The sequence below is a fragment of the Copadichromis virginalis genome, linkage group LG4 (genome assembly GCF_057382275.1).
Source record: "Copadichromis virginalis isolate Kocher_CV1m ecotype Utaka linkage group LG4, C_Virginalis_male_GT1.1, whole genome shotgun sequence".
NCBI classification, from domain to species: Eukaryota; Metazoa; Chordata; class Actinopteri; order Cichliformes; family Cichlidae; genus Copadichromis; species Copadichromis virginalis.
In genome coordinates, this window is record NC_140621.1 from 16,547,475 (window position 1) to 16,568,286 (window position 20,812).

The 20,812-nt window shown below is 43.2% G+C and overlaps 2 protein-coding genes across 2 annotated transcripts in view; both read left to right on the forward strand.

Moving 5' to 3' along the window:
* The first annotated feature begins 4,186 nt into the window (after nucleotides 1-4,186).
* Nucleotides 4,187-15,517, forward strand: LOC146711119 (ras-related protein Rab-37). Its single transcript, XM_085453829.1, has 9 exons — nucleotides 4,187-4,872; nucleotides 5,833-5,943; nucleotides 8,324-8,365; nucleotides 10,004-10,070; nucleotides 10,210-10,262; nucleotides 10,675-10,740; nucleotides 11,481-11,537; nucleotides 11,619-11,695; nucleotides 14,431-15,517. Exons 1-9 carry the CDS (start codon nucleotides 4,762-4,764, stop codon nucleotides 14,531-14,533), a joined length of 687 nt encoding a protein of 228 aa, XP_085309955.1. The 5' UTR covers nucleotides 4,187-4,761; the 3' UTR covers nucleotides 14,534-15,517.
* A 2,011-nt stretch (nucleotides 15,518-17,528) lies between these two features.
* nherf1b (NHERF family PDZ scaffold protein 1b) overlaps nucleotides 17,529-20,812 on the forward strand; it is a 30,510-nt gene continuing 27,226 nt past the window's right edge. Inside the window, exon 1 of the mRNA XM_085453830.1 lies at nucleotides 17,529-18,562. Within this exon, the coding sequence (XP_085309956.1) occupies nucleotides 17,879-18,562 (684 nt within the window). The 5' untranslated portion in view covers nucleotides 17,529-17,878. The remainder of the gene's footprint in view (nucleotides 18,563-20,812) is intronic.

Consider the following 20,812-nt stretch of genomic DNA (forward strand, 5'->3'; position numbering starts at 1 on the left):
CAGCGGCGCTTCTCCAGTGCACCAATGTTGCATTTTATCACTGCATTCATTATAATAATAATAATAATAATGATAATAAACTTTATTTATAAAGCACACTTAAAAACCAAGGGTATGCCAAGGTGCTTAACAAGTAAAATAGAGTATAGGAGGAGGATAATAGAAATAGGACCAAAGCAAGTACTAAATATGCAAACAGATAACTGTCACTAATACATAGGAAAGCAACAGGTACAGAGCAAACAAGAATTTAAATGAGCATAGAAGTGCATGATATAAAATCATAAAAGAAATATTAACTAGAGGGAAAGGCAAGATTGAATAAGTGGGTTTTTAATCGTGATTTGAACAGTGCAATGGAGTCAGATGCGCGGAGGTCGAGAGGAAGGGTATTCCACAGTACCGGGGCAGCCAGAGCAAACGCACGGTCACCCCGGGACTTCAGTCGAGATCTGGGTTGGGTCAGAAGTAGTTGAGTGGCAGATCTGAGTGTTCTAGCAGGAGTATGTGGTTTGAGAAGTTCACTAAGATAACTTGGCGCTAATTTATTAATAGTTTTGAAAGTAAGGAGTAATATTTTAAATTGAATACGGTACTTTATGGGCAGCCAATGCAGGCTAGCTAGGACAGGGGTAATATGGCAAAATTTCCTGGTACCAGTCAAAAGGCGGGCTGCTGCATTTTGGACTGTTTGCAGTCTAAGAAGAAGAGAAGAGGGAAGACCATAGTACAAGGAGTTACAATAATCCAACCTGGAGGTCACAAAAGCGTGAATAAGCTTCTCCAGGTCCTCATGCGGAACATAATGCCTAGCCTTAGAGATAAGGCGCAGTTGGTGGAAGCTAGATCTCACTACAGCAGACACTTGCTTATCGAGTTTGAGCGAGCTATCCAGCAGTACACCCAAGTTACTGACATAGTCACAAGAAAAACTAGCAAAGGAACCCAGGGCAGCACAGAGTTGGGCACGAGGGATTTTACTGTTGAACACCACAATCTCAGTCTTCTTATCATTTAAAACGAGGGAATTACTCAGGAACCATTCTTTGACCTCCCGCATGCATTCTTGAAAGTAGTGCAGGGACACAGCAAGGTCGTCAGTAAGTTCAAAATAGATCTGTATGTCATCGGCATAACAGTGGAAGGCGATATTGTATTTTTCAAAGATTGTGCCTAGAGGGAGCAAATACAATGAGAAGAGAATAGGGCCTAAAACTGATCCTTGAGGCACACCACAACAGACCGGAGCGGAGGAAGAGGAGAAGGTGCCTAAGTGAACTGATAAGGATCTATCAGCGAGGTATGATTTAAACCAGTCGAGGGCAGTGCCTCTAATACCCACAGTGTGCTCAAGTCTTAGTAATAAAATGTTATGGTCTACCATATCAAAGGCCTTACCACACTGCAGGGGTTAAGGATTATAGTCAATGATGCCAATGCTACAATTGAAATTACTATCAGGAGAGCACAAGCGATGGATGCTGAGGCGTGCAGGCTATTTGCTGCTGGATGTTTGTTGCAAAGATGCTTCCAACAAGACTGATTTGATGCTTTGTGACATTTTTTTTTTTTTTTTTTTTTTTTGTGGCTGAGGGTCAGGCTGGGTGACAAGTGAAGGCCAAAAGAGACAAACAGGAGGCATGCATGGCTTAGTCTGGTGGATTTTTTCCCCCTTGTTGCCACACTGATGATAACTTTGGCTTTGTGTCATTGCCATTAGTGCAGCGCAAAGGAGGGGGAAAATCTGCGGGAAAGTAGAAAACTGGCTTTGGCATTGCACATTTGCATAAGTTTGCAGAAATGTATGATCTAAGGTTCAAACGCCCTGCAGAAAGATGCACTACAAAAATAAATAGATAAATAAATAAATCTCCTGGAAGCGTAAGTGTGCTGGATTAAAGTCAGGGGTGAGACAGGGTGTGCAAAAAGTGCCTTTCATTGGGTGTCTGCAGGCGACACTTTGAAAGGACCTGGCTGAGATGATCAGCAAGGTGGAAATTCAGGCAGTTGTGCTGAGCTGGCCGGAACAAATTGAGATTTAAAGCTTTTTCAGTCTCTGCGTTCAGATATTTTAGACATGTCTTCTCTTCATAAGCCGTAAAGCAGTGAACCGGGGGGAAAAACGGGCACGCAGGAACTGGTAACTGACAGTTTATCTGATACGATCTGAAATGTTAAATTGACTCATTTTCCTCAGCTGCACCTCCAACGTGCTGCCCTGACACGGCTCCGTCATGTCAGTTAGTGAGTGTTTTTTCCACGTGGAGTAATTTGTTGAGAGTGAGAGACGCGAGTTCTTTGATGAGAACTGTGCAGGTTTGATTTAAATTACTATAACTGAGCAAATAAAGCAACACGACAAAAGTGGCACGAGGTAAAAAAAAAAAAAAGAAGACTTGCACAGAGCTGTGAAAGTATTTGCCACCTACCTGATTTCTTAGCTTTTTTTGTACATTTGCCAAACTTAAATGTTTCAGATCATCAAACAAGTTTTTTTTTAATGGTGATTTAATTGGTGGAGGGGTAAAAAAGTTATCCAAACTTACCTGGCCTTGTGTGAAAAAGTAATTGCCCTCTAAACCTAATAACTGGCTGTGCCACTCTTAGTAGCAAGAACTGCAATCAAGTGTTTGTGATAACTGACAGTGAATCTTTCACACAATAGAAGGAATTTTGGCCCAGATTTGTTTTAATTCAGCCACACTGGAGGGTTTTCAAGCACGAACAGCCTATTTAAGGTCATGACTTTGACTAGGCCAATCCAAAAGCTTAATTTTGATGTTTTTAAGACATTTTAAGACATTTAAGACATCATTGTCTTGCTCCAGAACTCAAGGGCCTTTCAGCTTCAGGGGACAAACTCATGGTCAGAAAATATCCTTCAGGATTTTCTAGTAGAGAGCAGAATTCATTGTTCCAACATTTGCAACAAGTTGTTTAACTTTGTGTTTTTTTGGTCAGCAGTGGTTTTCTCCATAGATCCCAGTCGCTTTTGTATTGTTGAATCATGAACTCTGAATTTAACTGAGGCAAATGAGGCCTGCAGTTCTTTAGATGTTGTTCTGGGTTCTTTGTGACCTGAATGAATCGCTGATGCGCTCCTGCAGTCCGTTTTTGTTGGCAAGAAATTTATGGGAAGATTCAGTATAAGTTTTCCCCCTTTGTGGTTCACTGGAGTCCCAAAGCCTTAGAAATATCTTTGTAACCCTTTACAGACTGATACATGTCAGTGACTTTGTTTTTCAGCTGTTCCTTTTAGAAATCTGTTGCATCATCTAAGGAGCCTGGAAAGGAAAGTGACTGGACTTTTTGCTTTTCTTTCCAAGCTCCTTAGAGTCCTGTGACCTGGATGACTGACAAACCAGACAGACATATTGCGTTTTGAAATCTTTTAGCCTGCTTCAGTTTGTCAGACAGCTTCTGTTTCATTGATTTCTTTATCCAACATGTCTGGCAGTAATCAGGCCTGGGTGTGGCTTTCAGCTCTCCAAGAAAAAACAATGTGGTTAACCACAGTTAACTCATGATTTAACAAAGGATCACACGCAGCCACGAAGATTGGGGTCGCTTTCCCCCCCAAAAAATGAATTAAATCTCCATTTTAAAAAGAAACTCGGAAGTAAAACAGGAAACAAATGCGGACACAGACGGCTAGGATGCCAACCACAAAACCACGACATGCCCAGCTCCATGTTTTCTCATTATGTTAATGCAAGAGGGGGAGACGCTGCTGCCGCTGACGGGGACTCATGAGCTCATATGTGTGAGCGGCAGATCGCATGTCAGTTACGTAACATAAATGATCTGTGACCGTGCCGCCTTTAGTCCCGTCTGAGCGCGGAGAGTCTCCTCTCCGAACGGCAGGTGGAGACAAACACTGTCTGCTGCTGTAGCTGGAAACTGGGAGGACAACTGGTCGATCAAGAAGGCGCAAGAATAACAAAAGACTCAAACCAGTTTAACAAGACTCGATAGAATGTCCCAGGATAACAAAAAAAGAATGTTTGTAAAAATTGGGCACATATTAGGTTTTGGTGTGTGCGCAGGGATGTTGATGGTGGTGTAAATGAACAGCCAAGTATGATTTGTGGATCTTTAAACTAGTAGTCCGTCCACCTCTCACCTGTGCGTGTGCGTGTGGATGGAGTGGGGTGTGGCGGGGGGGGGGGGGGGGGGGGGGGTGATCCTCTCGATCGAGCACCACCACCTGTGGCAGATGAGTCAGCCGTCAGCGCGTCTGACCCCCGCGGCTCCAATGTCAGCGTGAAAGACACACCATCGTCCGCGGAGCCGCCGTCGACGTCCTCGCATAGCTGCTCAGTTAATGATCTGCCCACGCCACGATGCACCGCTCTGCTCTGAACAATCACACTAATGTTTCCGCCTGCTTGTCATCACTGCCTTCTCCTTGACTGCTGGATGGCGCCGCTGCAGCTGATGTTTAAGTTTTGACCGTCTTCTTCCGCGTCTTCTCACAGTGCGCGAGTTGAGGTGTGATTTTTTTCTCCTCCTTTCTTCACTTGGGAAGGTGATCCTTTCGTGGCCACACGCAGTATGCGAGCAGAGGTGGAGGTTGGCGGACACTGGGACTGAGTTGGCGGAGATCTCGCTGGAGGCTCTTTGCGCGTCTTTCTTCCTGTTTTTTGTTTTTGTTTTGTTTTCTTGGACACCTTCGGAGATCGGAACTGTTTGGGGTTTTTAATTTTTAATTTTGGAAGGGGGGAAGGCTCTTTAGCCTGCGCTCTTTCCCTTGGCACTGCGATGTCCACGAGAAAGGCATCGTTGACGGAGAAGCAGGCAAAAAACGGCACATCAAAATATGTCTTGGAGAGATGCGCGTCTATTAACGAGTATTACGATATTGCCTTCAAGGTGTGTATTTCCGTCTTGTTGTGTCTGTGTTCGGGGGGGCTTGTTTTGCCTTTTTTTGTGGTGCTACAGTTGGAACAGGTGTGTACATTTATTGCACTGTGACAGCTGGGTGTACCTTCAGCAGCAGCGACACGACTATTGACTTTTCACATGTGCAGCGCTCACTGGTGATCACAAGCGAGAGAGAGAAAAGAAATGCAATCTGAAGGCTCTGCCTTTTAGCAGGCCATTATTTTTTTTACAGTTTGCATAATGACAGCATAGCAGACAAGTCATCCACCCGGTTTGGTGCTGAATAAGCCTTTCTTTGAGGAGGCTCTAAATCCTCGTCCGCCCAGATGTTTGCAGAGGGTGTACTTGTTGCTCCTCACAGCTTCTGCTGAATGAGAGCCGCCCAGGTTTTTCACACTGTTCCATCAACTCACAGAGACGGCAGCAAAACTTGCATTCAAGTGCAACTCTGTTAGCCCGTGCGCATTTGCATGGCGTGCTTTTTCTTTTATTGAAGCAGCCATGACTCGGTGTAAGCAATGCGTAATATTTTCACCTTCATGCTGCTGGATTGATTGTACAATTACGCACCCCCGTTGTTGTAATTATATTGATTGGAAAGGGGTGCCTGCTGGAAAGAAAATGAAAAAAAAATGACGAGAGTAAAATTACAGAGTTGGCTGATCACATCTTAACCCCCCCAGTACTTGCAAAGTGTCACATCCTGGTGGCGGCTAAGTCAACACTATAGTGTACTGTGGCTTGATACATGATATACTGCACAGCGTGGTCGTGGGTGTCAAACTGTATGATTCCAGCTGTGAAATGTTCATGCAGTGTGTTTAATGCAACGCACATCTGTCGGTTTATTTTTGTGTCAATGGGTTTTTGTTTTGTTTGTTTGTTTGTTTTGATCAGCTGTAACCTGTTGTCCCCTCTTCTTCTTCTTTGGTGGTGGGTTTGCTCTAGGTGATGTTGCTGGGAGATTCGGCCGTGGGGAAGACATGCCTCTTGGTGCGCTTCAAAGATGGGGCATTTCTGGGAGGCAACTTTATAGCCACCGTTGGAATAGACTTTAGGGTGAGAGAGATTCTGTAGAAGTCACCCAATAAACCATAATGATGCTCAATTTCTCTATGAGCCTTTCCGTGTGTGTGTGGGTGTGTGTGTGTGTGTGTCAGTATTCTTGTTAATCATATGAAGCAATAACTTACGTGTGCAAAAACAACCTAATACTATCCGCAAAGCAACAAAAACAACAGTAATCTGTCTGTTAACGAGCGACATCGACCCAATTATCACCCTGCAGTTTCTGCGAGGAACACTTCGTCATTCTGCGTTGATGGCACCAAATGTACAAAAAAATATCAGTGGAGTTCACAGACCACTTGTGCTGTTAGGCTGCAGACTGCTTCATAAATGTCTTGGCAGATGCCTGCCCACGTCCCTGTCTCCTGGAAAGATTGGCTGCAGCTCAGCTCAGTCCTGGAGGAGTCACCATGCTGACAGACGAGCTCTTATTCACACACACCTCGTGTGCGCGCACACACACACAGCCCACACAGTGCTGGATTTGATGCAAACGGGCAAATGTGCTGCTCGGACCGAGTGGACAGGCTCACCCTCAGCATCCGAGTTATCCTCCAATCAGAGCAAAGCACTCTCACTAATGGCAAGTCAAGTAGGGGGTTGGATGGGTAGGTGGGTGGGGGTGGTTCGAGGAGGAAATTGTGCTGCATTAGCCAAAGTGATGTATTGTCTTCTCTGGATAGAGGTGCAGACACGAAGGAGCGTAATGGATGTCTGACAGGTACACGACGCATCAGCATCTCTCACTCTGCCTCCCCTCGCTCAGCAACAAGTGCTGCAGCCAATTCATAAAATGCATCAACACCGATCAACACTTGCATTCGTTTGTAGTGTCAGACTGAGGGCCTGGCAGAGAGTCACCTTTTGCTGTCACATTTGGGAGAAAGGTGAAAAGGTTGTCTCATACGCATGCACAGGCAGACAGGCAGTGTGTTGTTGTAGCTTGTAACATGGCCGGTCTATTTTCGGCATGCTTCCTTGTAGCAGTTACTCAGCATGCGGGCTCCTCTCACGTCATAATTTTGTGGGGGGGAGAAAATGGAAACCCATGGCAACTAATGCAGGGGTTGAACCATGTCCATTCCGCCAAAAGCAGACGATTCAGCAGGTGGCAGCTCGTTGCTGCCAGTGACAGCCTTGCACACGTCATAGAGGTTTCGTTATTTGTGTTTCTGTGCGTACTTCCGTGCTTTTGCAGGAAAGGCAGGGAGCGTTTGAGATGACCTGTCACTGATATGAAGTTTCAGACTGATTAAGGAAGTGCACTCGCGAGTCATACTTCCTTCGTGTCATGGTGGTTTTTGCAGTACATGCTTGAAATATGCATATGACCTGGTTTCGTCCTGCAGGTCACGGTGGCATGAAAACCCCCCTCAAACTCTCCCTTTACCCCCATGATGCAACGCACTGCAGAACTCTTGTTGTTTGCTCCTCTTTTGCACCCTTCCCAAAAATCTGTTTTCAACAGATTTTCTACAGATTTCAAAAATCTGTAGTCTTTTTTTGTTGTTGTTTGTTTTAGCGAAGGTGGCCAGATCATCCAAACATCGATAGTATCGATACGAATGTTGGTACTGGTATTGGATCGATACTAGTGCAACAGGATCGATATATCCATATTTTGTTTCTAGCCTCAGTTCAGTATTAAAACCTCTGAATTTTATTTAAATAATTAATTTATATATATATATATATATATATATAAACCTCCAACTTCAAGCATGCACTATATTCACAGATTTCACATAGATGAAAGTGTAAAATGTGTGTTTTGTTGTATCAATCTATTATTGTGGAAAACAAAACTCATTAGCGTTCATTAAAATGTGTTCCCAGACTGATGTCATAAATCATGACACGCTGCTCTCACCTCCTGTCTTTATGGGTTAAAAGTATCGATACTGGAACTGGTATCTGCAATAATGGCCCTGTATTTACTCGTTATCGGATCAGTACCAAAATTTGCAGCATCTTAATCACAGCACTATTTTTTTTAGCCGGGTCGCCTAAACTATTTTAGACAGATCTTTTCTTTTCTTTTTTAAAAACAGGAAATCAGAGGGCACCCCTACAGGGCGGCAGGAAATTAACGGGGGAGTCCGTTGTTCTGCTGCCAGTCCTCTTTCTCACTGTTGTGTAATTAAGTCTCTTATCCCAAAGACCTCGCTGTTGTGTGGGTGTTGCAAATTACTTTCCCTGCCAGCATTCAAATCCACTTTTAGTCGCCCTGTGTCTTTTTGTCACACGCTGAGTCCATGAGCTTTTTTGGTCCGCTGTGATGTTCGTCATTCATTTCTGTGCCATTTCCGCAGCACTCCAGTCTCTAAACATATGGTGACTTGTCTCACGCAGACTCTCCTTGTTTTCTTAGAATAAAGTGGTGGATGTCGACAACCTGAAAGTCAAGCTACAGGTGAGAGCGTTGCACCTTGTCGATGTCTGCCTGCATTTCACCTCATCGCATGACAGCTCCTCTTTCATCCCTCAAGCAGCTTTAATGGCCTCAGCTTTAGGTTCACCTCAGTTCATCCAGGGTGGGAGATGATAGAGAATCCAAAATTACCTGGAAAAGAAAAAGTGATTTCTCCATTTAAATGAAATCTGTGATTTTAACCACTGTTAAAGATATCCAGTTAAAGATATTGTGTTAGAAAAAAGGGATTTGGGGTTTTATTCCGGCAGCATGCTGTTGGCACACAGTCCCCCAAAACATGGCAGTCTATCATTATGACCTGTTCATTCAACACTGAGTGGGAGGCAACAGATTTAGACGCCTCTGCTATCTTAGCCTCTCTTCTTTTGCAAGCATTATACATTAGGGGAAAAAAATCCTGTGATTAATCCCAAAATAGACGTAATGAGTTACAGCAGAAAATCTAAAGTCTCAGAAAGGTTCAGAGACTTCAAAGGGGCTGGATGAATTGCAGCAGGTGGATAGGATGTATTCAACATTTCCTCATACCATTTATTTGACATTACAAATCATTTGTGACTTGCTTCGCTCTTTGATTTGTGTTTTGGAAACACTGGGGTTTTTAAAAAAAGCATATAGCTTAATATTATATTTTAACCTACATAGTAGCTCAGGAAGTTCAGAAGCAGCCCTACAACCTGCCAACATGCTGAATTAACAGAAACACCACATGTCTATATACAAACAACTAAATTAATTTCATTTGATATTGAACTAAATGCTGAGAAATGCCTAGAATATAGTCAAATATAGTAAAAATGCAGGATTTATTTAAGGATGTATTCAAGAAAACAGCTGCTACACTAGGCCAACTAATTTAGCAGTTTCTCTACTAGAGCCAGTAATTTTGCAAGACAATGAGCTAAATGGCCAAGCTGGTCATTTATTATAATTATATTCCCGGGCCGCTTCATTAGGTACACCTGTTCAGCTGCTCTTGTAACGCAAATATGTAATCATCCAATCACATGGCAGCAACATTTAGGCATGTAGAGTTGGTTAGGGCGACATGCTCAAATCGAGCATCAGAATGTGGAAGATAGATGCTTAAAAGTGACTTTGAATGTGGTATGTTTGTTGGTGCCAGATGGGCTGGACTGTAGTGCAGCGGCCTCCACAATCACCAGATCTCAATCCAACCGAGCACCTTTGGGATGTGGTGGAAGGGGAGACTCACATCAATGACATGCAGCCGACAAATCTGCAGCAACTGTGTGATGCTATCATGTCAACATGAATCCAAACTTCTGAGGAATATTTGCAGCACCTTCATGAATTGAGGCAGATCTGAGGGTCCAATCCGGTAATAGCAAGGTGTACCTAATGAAGTGACCAGTGAGCAAAAAGCTACAAAAATACAAAGTTTAGCTTTATCAGCAAGCTTTAACTTCTAACTTCAACTACTCAGATTCTGGATTTGAATCAAATCTTCACGCTTTACTGCGTTAGAGCTTTGTGGAGAGGTATTATCGCTCGCAGTGCGTGCTGCTGACAACAAGCTGTCTTGTATTTCGTGAGGGTGGATCAGGATGCACACCAGTGTTTGCATACCATGTATCTGTGTGCTTTGTTACCCAGATCTGGGATACAGCCGGCCAAGAGAGATTCCGCAGTGTAACGCACGCCTACTACAGAGATGCCCAAGGTAACCTTTGCATTTTTATGTATTTTACTTCCTCATGCTCTCCGTGTGGGGGAAGGTCTAGAGTAGGTAATGAAGCAAAGCAGTGTGTGTGTTCATCTATGAAAGAGTAGCCCTTTTTAAAATGTTTCCTTTCTCACAGCGTTACTCCTGCTTTATGATATCACCAGCAAGCCATCATTTGACAACATCAGGGTAAGACTTTCTCAGATTACTTTCCCCCTAGTGCTTTCGCTGCCTCTGCCTCTCATTGCTCCTCTCTGCTCTGTGTTTATTTTCACTTCCTGCTCCCAAGCCCCCTCAAGCTGAATGTTAAACTCTATTTACATGCAAAGTACTGCGGGGGCCCGTAGCGTCTTCTCTCTTTAGAATGACAAGATGTTATCATTTGCTTGGTTACACAGTTTCAATAATGAAAAGCAATAAAAACATTCAAGGACAAGAGTGACTCAGTGACGCCATGATTGATTGGAGGGTGGTAATAACGCACTGCTCAGGAGGAACAGCAGAGCGCTTGCTTCATCTGGTGGTGTTTGCTTCTTTTTTTTTTTTTAATTGACCAATATCCTCCTCCTCCTCTGACTGTCTATCTTTTCTACTTTTGAAGGCTTGGCTGACTGAAATACACGAGCATGCCCAGAAGGATGTGGTCATCATGTTGCTCGGCAACAAGGTGAGCATAGCTTCCGTTTAGTGTTACATAAAAGATTAGGAGCATAACAAGTCCTTTGCACAATTTTAACACGCCGTTGTCACATTTTGTCACACATGCACGAATGCAAACTCTTAATCTCTTAACATAACGTTTACAAGCGCACAAATTGATGTCCTGATCGTGTTGCTGTGTGTCTCCTCTGATTTGTGTGCTTTTAATGTGCACACCTGTGCACACAGAGACGGCCTGTTTTCAAATTTGTCGCTTTCATCCATCATCCGGTGTTATTCCATCATCATGACTATTAAGGATACATTCATCCAAAAACAGTGCCTCACTAAACTGCTGTTGCTTTGCTTCAAGCGGCCGATGCATTGAATATTTCCTGCAAAGCGCTTCTGGTGATGAAAAGAGACATTTTCCTGTCTCACTGCAACAGCAGTCATTGCTAATATATCTAAAAGCTCCCTCTGGTGGCTCAGAGAAAACTCACTCGTCTCAAGGGTCTTAGCTGTCACGTAGCAGCAGCTCAGATTGTTTGCTGTGAAAGCAGCGGGACTGGTGGCATCGGTCTTCTGCTGGAGGTGGAGATTCTGACATTTCACCAGTCTGAAGGAGATCTGGCTCACCAGCTGGCGGCCCGGCTGCCAGATAAGAGACAGGACGTGCCGGCTGACGAGATGTAGCGGATGGCATGGTGAATCTGTGACCCGTCACCTACGCTGTGATGACTTGTTTTTCCGTTTGCTGTCTTACAGTCAGACATGGCTGCAGAGAGGGTCGTGAAGACGGAGGACGGGGAGAAGCTGGCCAAGGTAATGCGTGACATTTTCAAGTGGTTATGTTCTCCACAGCAGAGGAGAGTCTTTACTCTTCTAATGTTTTTTCCATCTCAGGAATATGGAGTACCATTCATGGAGACCAGTGCCAAGACCGGAGTCAATGTGGACCTGGCTTTTCAAGCTATAGGAAAGTAAGTTTTAAACCTCCTGTAATCAATACCTATGTGTACACAATGGATGAGATTACATTATGTAATGGAAATTAGTTGACCAAAGCGAAGAACCCACTTCGGTGTAGGTCAGCTGATAATTTTTGGTTTTATAGAATGTGGCTTTGAAGATTTAGTTGGCTGTCAGCATGCACATAGCATCATCTTACCAGGTAAAGCACCAATATGTCTGCCTAATGTGATAACAGGCAGTTTTGTTGCCATGGTAGCATAGTAGGGTAATTATGTTATTCTTTTTTAAATTTTTCGGGCTATCCTCAAGTCTTAAAAGGAGCAAATAATGCAGGTTTAAGAGATGTATGATCGAATGCTAATGTTAATATTATAATTGTGTTTTATTTTCCCCCACTATGCGTAAAAAAGCCTAAACTCCACCTAATTTCCAGTTAAAAGAAAAATATAATCTGACTAAAATAATCACTGATCACTAACCCTAACCCAAGAAGAAAATAATGCAAAGCCAACAAATAAATTAAATGGGTGATGGGGAGTTTTGGACATACCAAGTCAGAGTTCTGTTGCAGTTATGAGCATGAGATGCATGTTTTGAATACTTTTGGTCTGCTGCTCTTTGTCTTTTTTGGAACAGGGTGTTTGCAATATGGGAAAAAGAAATCCCACAACATTTAATTTTTTAAACAATATGCTGCCGTTGTGGGGTGAGTTTAACCATAACCTCATCCAGTAGCTTTGGGATAAACTGGATCATAGACTACAGTGGTATTTGTGGCTGAATTTGAATCCTTTGAGCCAGTTTATAAACTCTAATGGGATCGATTCCCAGAAGAGTCTATGCTCATGTAATAGCTTATTAATGTCCATAGTTTTAGAATAACATCTTTAATGGCCACATATGGGTAGGATATCTGAGCATCAATACACTTTTAGCCTTCTAGTGTATTTAGTGTTGTATTCTGATCTCAGAATGGACTAAAGGTTTATTTAAAAAACGACCTTGTACTCAGTCTAAAAAGTAAACTAAAAAGACACTGCACAGAATATACATATCAGCAAAAAAGGTAGATCTAGTTATTGTAAAGTTTTTACTTTTGTAGCTATAGTTTATCAGTCATACATTTTATTTCTGGGTCTCATAGCTGTTTCATTCATTTTGCCATGTGGGGAGTCTGTAGATAACACTTTTGATTACCTAAATAAAAAAATGAGTCAGTTTTTAGCTTATTTAATGGAACAAAGAGAATGTTGTATTCATAAATATACACTGATTAATGTGTAACGTCTGTCAGGGTGTCCAAAGCCGACACTGTTAGATCCACTTCGAAGACTGTTTCGCTAACAGCAGCTAACAGAAACGCCTACAGACAGAAAAGTTCAGGATATCCTCAAAAACTCACCTCAGTTTTGCTGTCATCAGACAGCAGTGAGCTTTAGTGACTCACTCGCTTGCATCAGACCCCTTTCACAAAGTTTTACAGCTACCAGAGTAAATGCACGTGGACACCCAGCATATTGACACCTGAGGTAAACACACTCACTACAGATAAACACCAGCCAGAGGTGTTTGTCCCACAGGGGCCACCGTAGCTAGGAATATGCACTTAATTGGAAGGGGTAAGAAAACAGACTTCAATTGACTGCAATCTGGAACTTACTGAAATCTAGTGGTGAGATTTTACACACCATACCTTTAAATTTTGCAACTATACCCCTTCTTGTGTGCCTCTGCACCACTTCCACCACTTGCCTGGAAGTAGCCTATTTGTCAATTTCACCACCGACCTCAAACTTGCAAAAACTAAGAAAAGAGAAGAAAACAAAGAAAACAGGCCCAGATTTGATGTTGAGGATCATTAGTGGCCATGAAAGCTGGACGACCAATGCTGGCCTTGCAAACACAATCAACATTTGGCTTACTTCTCTTTTCTGAATAAAAAATGAAGTCGCAGGGTAAATCATCGCTGATGACATCTCGTATGTTAGACTTCAAAAGCTATTCTCCTTTTAAAGACAGAACCCTTTGCAGTACGAACTGAATATAAATTGCACTAAATTCTGCATGTTTTTGTGCTCGGTCCACAAAGGTAACAAACTAATGAATTCTCTTCAGCTCGGGTCATGCTTGTGGAATAATGAACGGTGAGATTTCACATGAGGGTTGTTATCCGCTCCATGCATACGCCTGACCTCTGTTGTTTACTCTGATGTTCTCCTCTCGGTTATGTGGTTGTTGTTTTTTTCTTCTCTGTCTCAGACTTTAAATTGATGCAATCAAGCCTTCCTCTTCAACTACTGCAAACCACTGGTTTTTGTTTAGTTTGTTGTTTGCTCCTGTTGTCTATAATTATTATTAGTATGAGACTTTTTGCATGTCAGGCTTCCTCTGGACTCTAAATAATAAGTGTGTGATTGCTGTATTTTAATGAGTTACTGACTGGAAGCAAATCTACAAAAGGTTCACATGAAGTCTGCAATGACGGCTTATAACGTGTGCTTCCAGACCTGCAAATGAAACTAATGCCGGTGATTTGTAATGCTGATGTGATGGCAGTCTTAAGTGGATGTCAGATTAAATGATAGCACGCCTGAGGCATTCTGATAAAATCTCAGAACACGGAGATCCTGATACGTTTCTCTTCGTTTCTCATATTCTTTATTTGCTCAGCCTGTCTGTGCTCCATCCCACACATCCGCCACCTCTGCATCTAACTTCCTGCATCTCTCTCTTTCTCTATCAGGGAGCTGAAGCACAGAGCGACGCAGCAGCCAAATGAGCCCAAGTTCCAGATACACGACTACATCGAGTCTCAGAAGCACAAGACTGGCTGTTGTGGCCCGTAGCTGATGCTGATAATCTGGCAGCGAGAGACACATACAGATAAAGAAATGTGGAGGGAGGGAAAGTTTAAAAAAAAGAAAAGAAAAAAAAAAGGCTGGTCTCTCTTATGAAAGCCAATCCCTGCACCAAAACCTGAGAAGCAGACGTCCTCGTCTTCGCTCCACCGAGCTTTCGGCTGAATGAAAGTGAATCTGGATTGGTTGCCATCCCCTATTTGAAATGTGAATTTCTACCTTTTATGTCACGTGTAGAGATATTTGTGGGTTTTTTTGTGGTGACAGTTGTATCAAAGCTACCAGTCAGAAGTTGCGGACTGAAACGCTATATCCATCTGCAGGGATGGGACGAATGAACAGGTTAAACAACCGCTGGTGCCGGCGATTGCCAGCGTGGATATAGCATTTCATTGCTGCACAACTCTGAGCTTGTTTAATCCCAGTTATATCAGGCTGTGAACAGAATCCTTTTTTGGCCTTACAGTCTTTTAAATCTTTAAGTGAGTCTGAGTCTCACGATGAGATTGTAGCTAAAATGATCCCATCTGTTCACATCTGTACTGCTGTTAGATAGAATAAAGCCAACGTTTGGAGGGCGTTTACCCACTCTGTGTCTGTCTGTACATTCAATTCAGGGCCAGTGACACGCCATCCCGAGTACTGTATGTGTAACTATAGACAGTGGGATTATTTCCACTGTTCCCTCCACATGCACCACTCACACACAGCAACAGCACTCCCCCTCACACAACTATTGTCGTGTCCCCTTCGGTGGTGGATGTCGGTGTGTGTAGCCTGTAGCGAAGCTGTATTTGTGCATCACTTTTCTTTGTACGCTGTTCTTTGCTCATTATGAACGTTTGCTCGTCAGACTTGCTCTGTGTCACATTTGTCCTCTCTTGAGAGGTTGTCACGGTGATCACAAAGTGCCATGAAAAAGTGCTTTGTTGTCATACGATCTATAAAAATATATATATATTTTGTAATGTACGTGCTGCTGCTTTATTGAAGTCTGGCTCGTCTGCGTTTCTGTGTGTGTGTGTGTGTGTGTGTGTGTGTGTGTGTGTGTGTGTGTGTGTGTGTGTGTGCTTGAGTGGGAGTCGCTGACAAACGGCAAGATGTGCTGCAGTTAATGAGCCACTGTGTGGCAGCAGCTGCCCTGTTTATTCTCCAACATGCACAGCTAGAGAAAATAAAGTGTTTTATCAATCAGGTAGATAACTGTACACATGTTAATAACTGTGGATTTGTGAGTGTGTTTTATGATGTTACTGTATGTAGGCAAGCTTTTTGCGAAAGGATGCTCAGGATCTGTGTGGTTGCACAGGTTAGATGGACTAGTGCACTGGGGTGATGCGAGAAGACATGAAATACTTAAGAACACAGTCGTGATTCACTGTACACCTGAAGGCGGCTCACATCCATCTACAGTATGACTCACTTAGCAGACCCACTGAGGCTTTCGGTCCTTTCTTGTGGAAATAAAAGTGCATTATTTGAGCGACTTTCCATCACCAACTTGAACCCACTGCTGCACGTGGTCAGCATACTGCTGAGAGCTTCTGCGTCTGTCCTCTTATCAGGGCTGGCAGCATTCTCAGCTAAGAAGTCAAATCCTGCCCGAGGTTTTAGCTGAGCAGCTTCCTGTCAGGATTTATTTTCACTGCCATGTCACTTATATCTCTGAGATGAGTTTGGGGTGACAGTGGAGTTGAAAACTGATGCTGATTATTGTTGACAGACGATCGCATAGCCAGAAGTTGGACTTTAGGAGTACTTGAAAGTCGATGCAGGGCTCCTAAAATGCCCAGTTTGTTCACATTGATCATTTAAATCACGGTCATCTCCAGCTTCACCTGTTTTTACTGGATTCCACTCGGGTACTTTAGCATGACTTAACTTTCTTTGGATTGGTTGCCCCTCGCAAACAGCAGGTGGGTGGGGCATCTGTGCTCACAGACAGAGCAGTGTGCATGAGATGACCATACGGAGTACATTCACTCTCTTTGACGTCATACAGAGACAAAAGCAGGAAACAAAATATTTGAAGCTGAGCATTTAGAGCAATCTTTGCTCTCTAGGACTATCTGCACATATGCAGACTTCATTATTTGAGTCTGCCAAAGGAAAGTCCCCTTAAGTCCGATCTGGTGAGTCAGAAAGTCATAACTAGGTCTTGTCTGGTTACTAATTTGAGGTCGCAAGTCTTTATCAACCCCCCAAACACTCTCATTAAAAACAGTATACGGTATCCTGCAGGGACATCAAACTCATCTCAGTGTGGGCCACACACAGCCCATGTGATGTTAAGTGGGTCAGACCAGTAAAACTCCCTCTACTTCAATGTAAAGAAGTTTAACTGAACATTCAATACCTGAAATATCCTAATATAAGAAAAAAAAAGTGATTTCAACAGTATGTATTGATTTGTCTACACAATAAAGAAATAATTAAAAATAGAAATACTTAAAAGCAAATTTAAAAATAATTAAATGTGTCAGCATGATTCTTTGGAAAAAATAAAGAAAATAAGTTGAAAAAATTAATTTAGTTGCTCAATGACCAAACAAATTTCTACAGGAACTTTTCAGTGATTTAATTGTTCCTCTATTACTTAATTACTTTGATGTAGTATGAATTTAGCAAAAGCTGTAAAACTGAAGAAAATCCAGTTAAAAGTTCATAATTTATGGGCTCCACCCCTACCTTAGTGGAATGACTGTTTCTACAGCAGCGTGTGGAGTGAATATGCTAATGACAAACAAATGTTTTACCTGTGACTTCAGAAAGGTAAAAGCTAAAACTAAGAATTAATTGATTCAGATTTTAAAATCCCCAGGATTACTCTGTGTGTGTTTTTTTTATATGTATTGTTTTCCTCAAATTCTTCTTCTTCTTGTTTTTCGGAAATCATCGCGCTTCGATTTGTATTTGCTCCTCCACTGGCCCCTAGTTTGCATGAAGCTGCCAGCTGGGCCGTTCAGTGAACGCACCTCCCTCTTCCTGAGTGGCTTTTCCACTTGTTTTGTGCAGCAACACTGAAAGGGAGCGTCTGCTGATTGAGTTTAATCGGCCTCAGCCCAGTCCCCGGGTCAGGACCTTCAGTGCGCACAGGAGCAGGGGCTTCGCTCAGGATTTAGACCACCTCCGCTGCAAAGAGCACATTAGGAAGAAGCAAAGCAGCAGCGTTTCTCACGGACTGGTCTCCACAGCAGGGCGGGGGGTGGGTGTTTTTTAATTTTTTAAGAGGATTCCTCTCATTCACACATAATCTTCCTCGGCAGCATCCTGAGGAGGCTTTCTAGTTATTTCCACAGTGAACCAGCAACAGGTTGAGCAGCAGCAGCGTGAATGCGAGTGAAGACGAACATGCCGAGCAAAAGCCAGTATCTGCGCCCCCGGCTGTGCACGCTGGAGAAGGGGGACAACGGCTACGGTTTTCACCTCCACGGGGAGAAAGGTAAGACGGGCCAGTTCATCCGGTTAGTGGAGCCCGACAGCCCGGCAGAGACCTCCGGGCTCCGTGCCGGCGACCGGCTGGTGTACGTGAACGGGGAGGACGTGGAGAACGAGAGCCACCAGCAGGTCGTGTCCCGGATACGAGCCACCGTGGGCTGGCTGGAGCTCATAGTGGTGGACCCGGACACGGAGCAGCTGCTGAAGAAGCACAACTTGAAGTGCCTGAAAGCTTTTGTCACCGACGGGGTCCCCCTACCCTTCGAGGAGGAAGAAGTGGAGGAGGTGGTAGTGGTGGAAAAGGAGGAGGAGGAGGAGAAGACTGAGGAGGACGAGGTAGTGGTGGAGGAGAAGCAGGAGGATGGAGAAGTGAACGGGACAGAAAACGGAGATGAGCCGCGAGAAGAAGAGGTGGTGGAGGAGGTGAAGCAGGAGGAGACACCAGAGGAGACGACACCTGAGGAGACGACACCAGAGGAGACACCTGAAGAGACGCCCAGAGAGTCCACGCCGATCCCAGAGACTAACGGGCAAATCCACGGACACGTGGAGAAGAAGCTGAGCATCAGCTCTGAGAAGGTGAGACACATGAAACTGGTAAATTCCCGCATTTCACGAGAATTTTCGTGCACCAAGTTTTGCCATTTCTGCGTTGTGCAAATGTTTCACTATAAAATCAGGCACCAGGTTTCCCACAGATCAAAACTTTCCCCCATAACTTTTCAAAATAAAAGCCCCTCTTTCTGTGGTTTTATTCCAAGCATCCCCACCCACAATCTATGCCTATGCCAATGATGGCACTTAGATATAAGTGCTGATAACTGCATCAAAGCTCCCTGCTTTTACCCAGGTACTGTTTCATGCAGATAATAGGTGCTCTGTGTCAGCTGCATCCACGTGTTGCCAGGTTGTGGGCAGGCTTTGCTGGCAGGGCATTTGCTGTGGGTGAAAGGCTTGAGATCACGAAAACAGGGCCTCAAACTGTGCCTTTCTTCTCCCAAATAACTGATTTCCTAATGTTTTTCACAGTGCTGAGAGATACAGGACTTATATTGCCAATGCCAATATTTTTAAGCTATAAAGGCAGCTTATGTAGGGGAGAGCAGTGTGTCATGAGATGAATCATCATCAGTCTGAAGACATTTCATGACCACTAAATCACTGTGATGTTTACTTTCTACAATTCATTTTGTTGTGTTATCTAACACAAAAAAACAAACCTTTCAGCTTTGCTACGATACCAATACCAACGATCGATATTCGTACCAATCTGATCATCTTTTTGTTTTCTGGCGTTAAAGAGAATTTACTTGAAAATGTGAGGACAGTGACACATTGAAGCTGAGCAGTTTAAAAAAAGGAAAAAATGTACCCTCAATGTAGAAAACCACAAAAAACAAATGACTTACATTTGTGAGCCATCCACAACAATCACCAGGAAATAGTTTAGTTCCCACTCCCCTTTTAAAAAAAAAAAATGAAACAAAATGAAGCCCACTAAGTGCCTTTTTTTCACCCTTTGATCTTTTTCTCTTTAAAAATTAGGGACATGTTCTCAATCTGCATCAGCCACTTGTTGTTTCCCGAGTGTAAGCACTCAAGAGGACGAGGGTCCCTGCAGTCTGGAACATCTGTGTCCCTCGCTGCAGCGTCTCGGATGTTTATCCCTGAGGCTGTTTGCGTCTGTGTGCGGTGCTCATCCTCCGTACTTAACTGTAGGTGGAAAGAAGGGTCATAATAGCCAGCAGCCGTCGCAAAGAGACAGAGAGGGACCGGCTAAGCTTTCATTTTTTCCTTAATATAATAATCATCATCTTCTGCGGGTGAAGTGTTAAGTGCTGATTAATTGGAAGATGTTTCCATTAACACTTAATTGCGAGACGGCTTCTTTCTTTTTCCTTCACAGGTGTTAAAAGATAAAACAAACAGGCGATGACGCTGCAAACTGAAATTAGGTTGTTTTGCTGTGAGTTGGCCACAGCTGTACCGATGTCTGCCTCTTTTTCCACCTTATGGAACCAAAAACAAATTCAGAAACTAACCAAAAATGCTTGTTTTCAGGAATCATGACCTGGTTACTCAAAAACAAAACAAAAAAGCAAAAAATCCAGACTCTGTTGTCAGCAGTTTCATGTAGGAACTAGTTTCTTGCTAACAAACTTCACTTGCCAACCATATTGCCCTGCAGAGGGACGAAGCTGTGACAGTGTGAGAAGATGCCAACTGCATGTGGACTGCAAGTTTAGCTAGCTCCACCCGTCTTTTGTTGGTAGATTATGATGATGATAAACTTTATTTGTATAATACTTATCAGAACCAGTGATAAACAGTTTCTAAAAAACACATAATAAACAAACGAAAAATTCAACAAAGAATCTCGAGTAAAGAATAAATTGGAATAAACTTAAAATGCAAAAATTAAAGTGGAGCCATTAAACCTGATGTAGTATGGTGATGCTTGGATACAACTTGTCTGGACCAACAGTAAGAATTTCTGTTATCTGAGTTGAAAGTCAATAATATTTGCATTCATGTCCATTTCTTGGTGTTTATTAGACAGTTGTTCAGTTCAGAGAGGTTTGTTGAGTCTGTGGACTTGATTGGTTGATAGAGCGGTTTGTCATCAACGTAATGAAGGGATGAAAGAAGGATGGGCCCCATAATAGACCCATAAGGACTCCAGAGTCACCAGTGTAAACAAAAAACCAATTCAGTTGGTCAGATATGAGCTAAATCACTGCATCCCAATGCTGCAGCCTCACAAACCAAACTTTATGGCCTGCTATATCAAATGCCACACTTAATTCAAGCGCTATGAGAATGGAGCAC

Bases quoted from the DNA above. Each gene is read 5' to 3' on its own strand.
- LOC146711119 (XM_085453829.1), top strand. From the start codon at position 4,762: ATGTCCACGAGAAAGGCATCGTTGACGGAGAAGCAGGCAAAAAACGGC. The intron at 5,944-8,323 runs GTGAGAGAGATT...TTGTTTTCTTAG, and splicing joins CCGTTGGAATAGACTTTAGG to AATAAAGTGGTGGATGTCGA. The intron at 11,696-14,430 runs GTAAGTTTTAAA...TTTCTCTATCAG, and splicing joins GCTTTTCAAGCTATAGGAAA to GGAGCTGAAGCACAGAGCGA.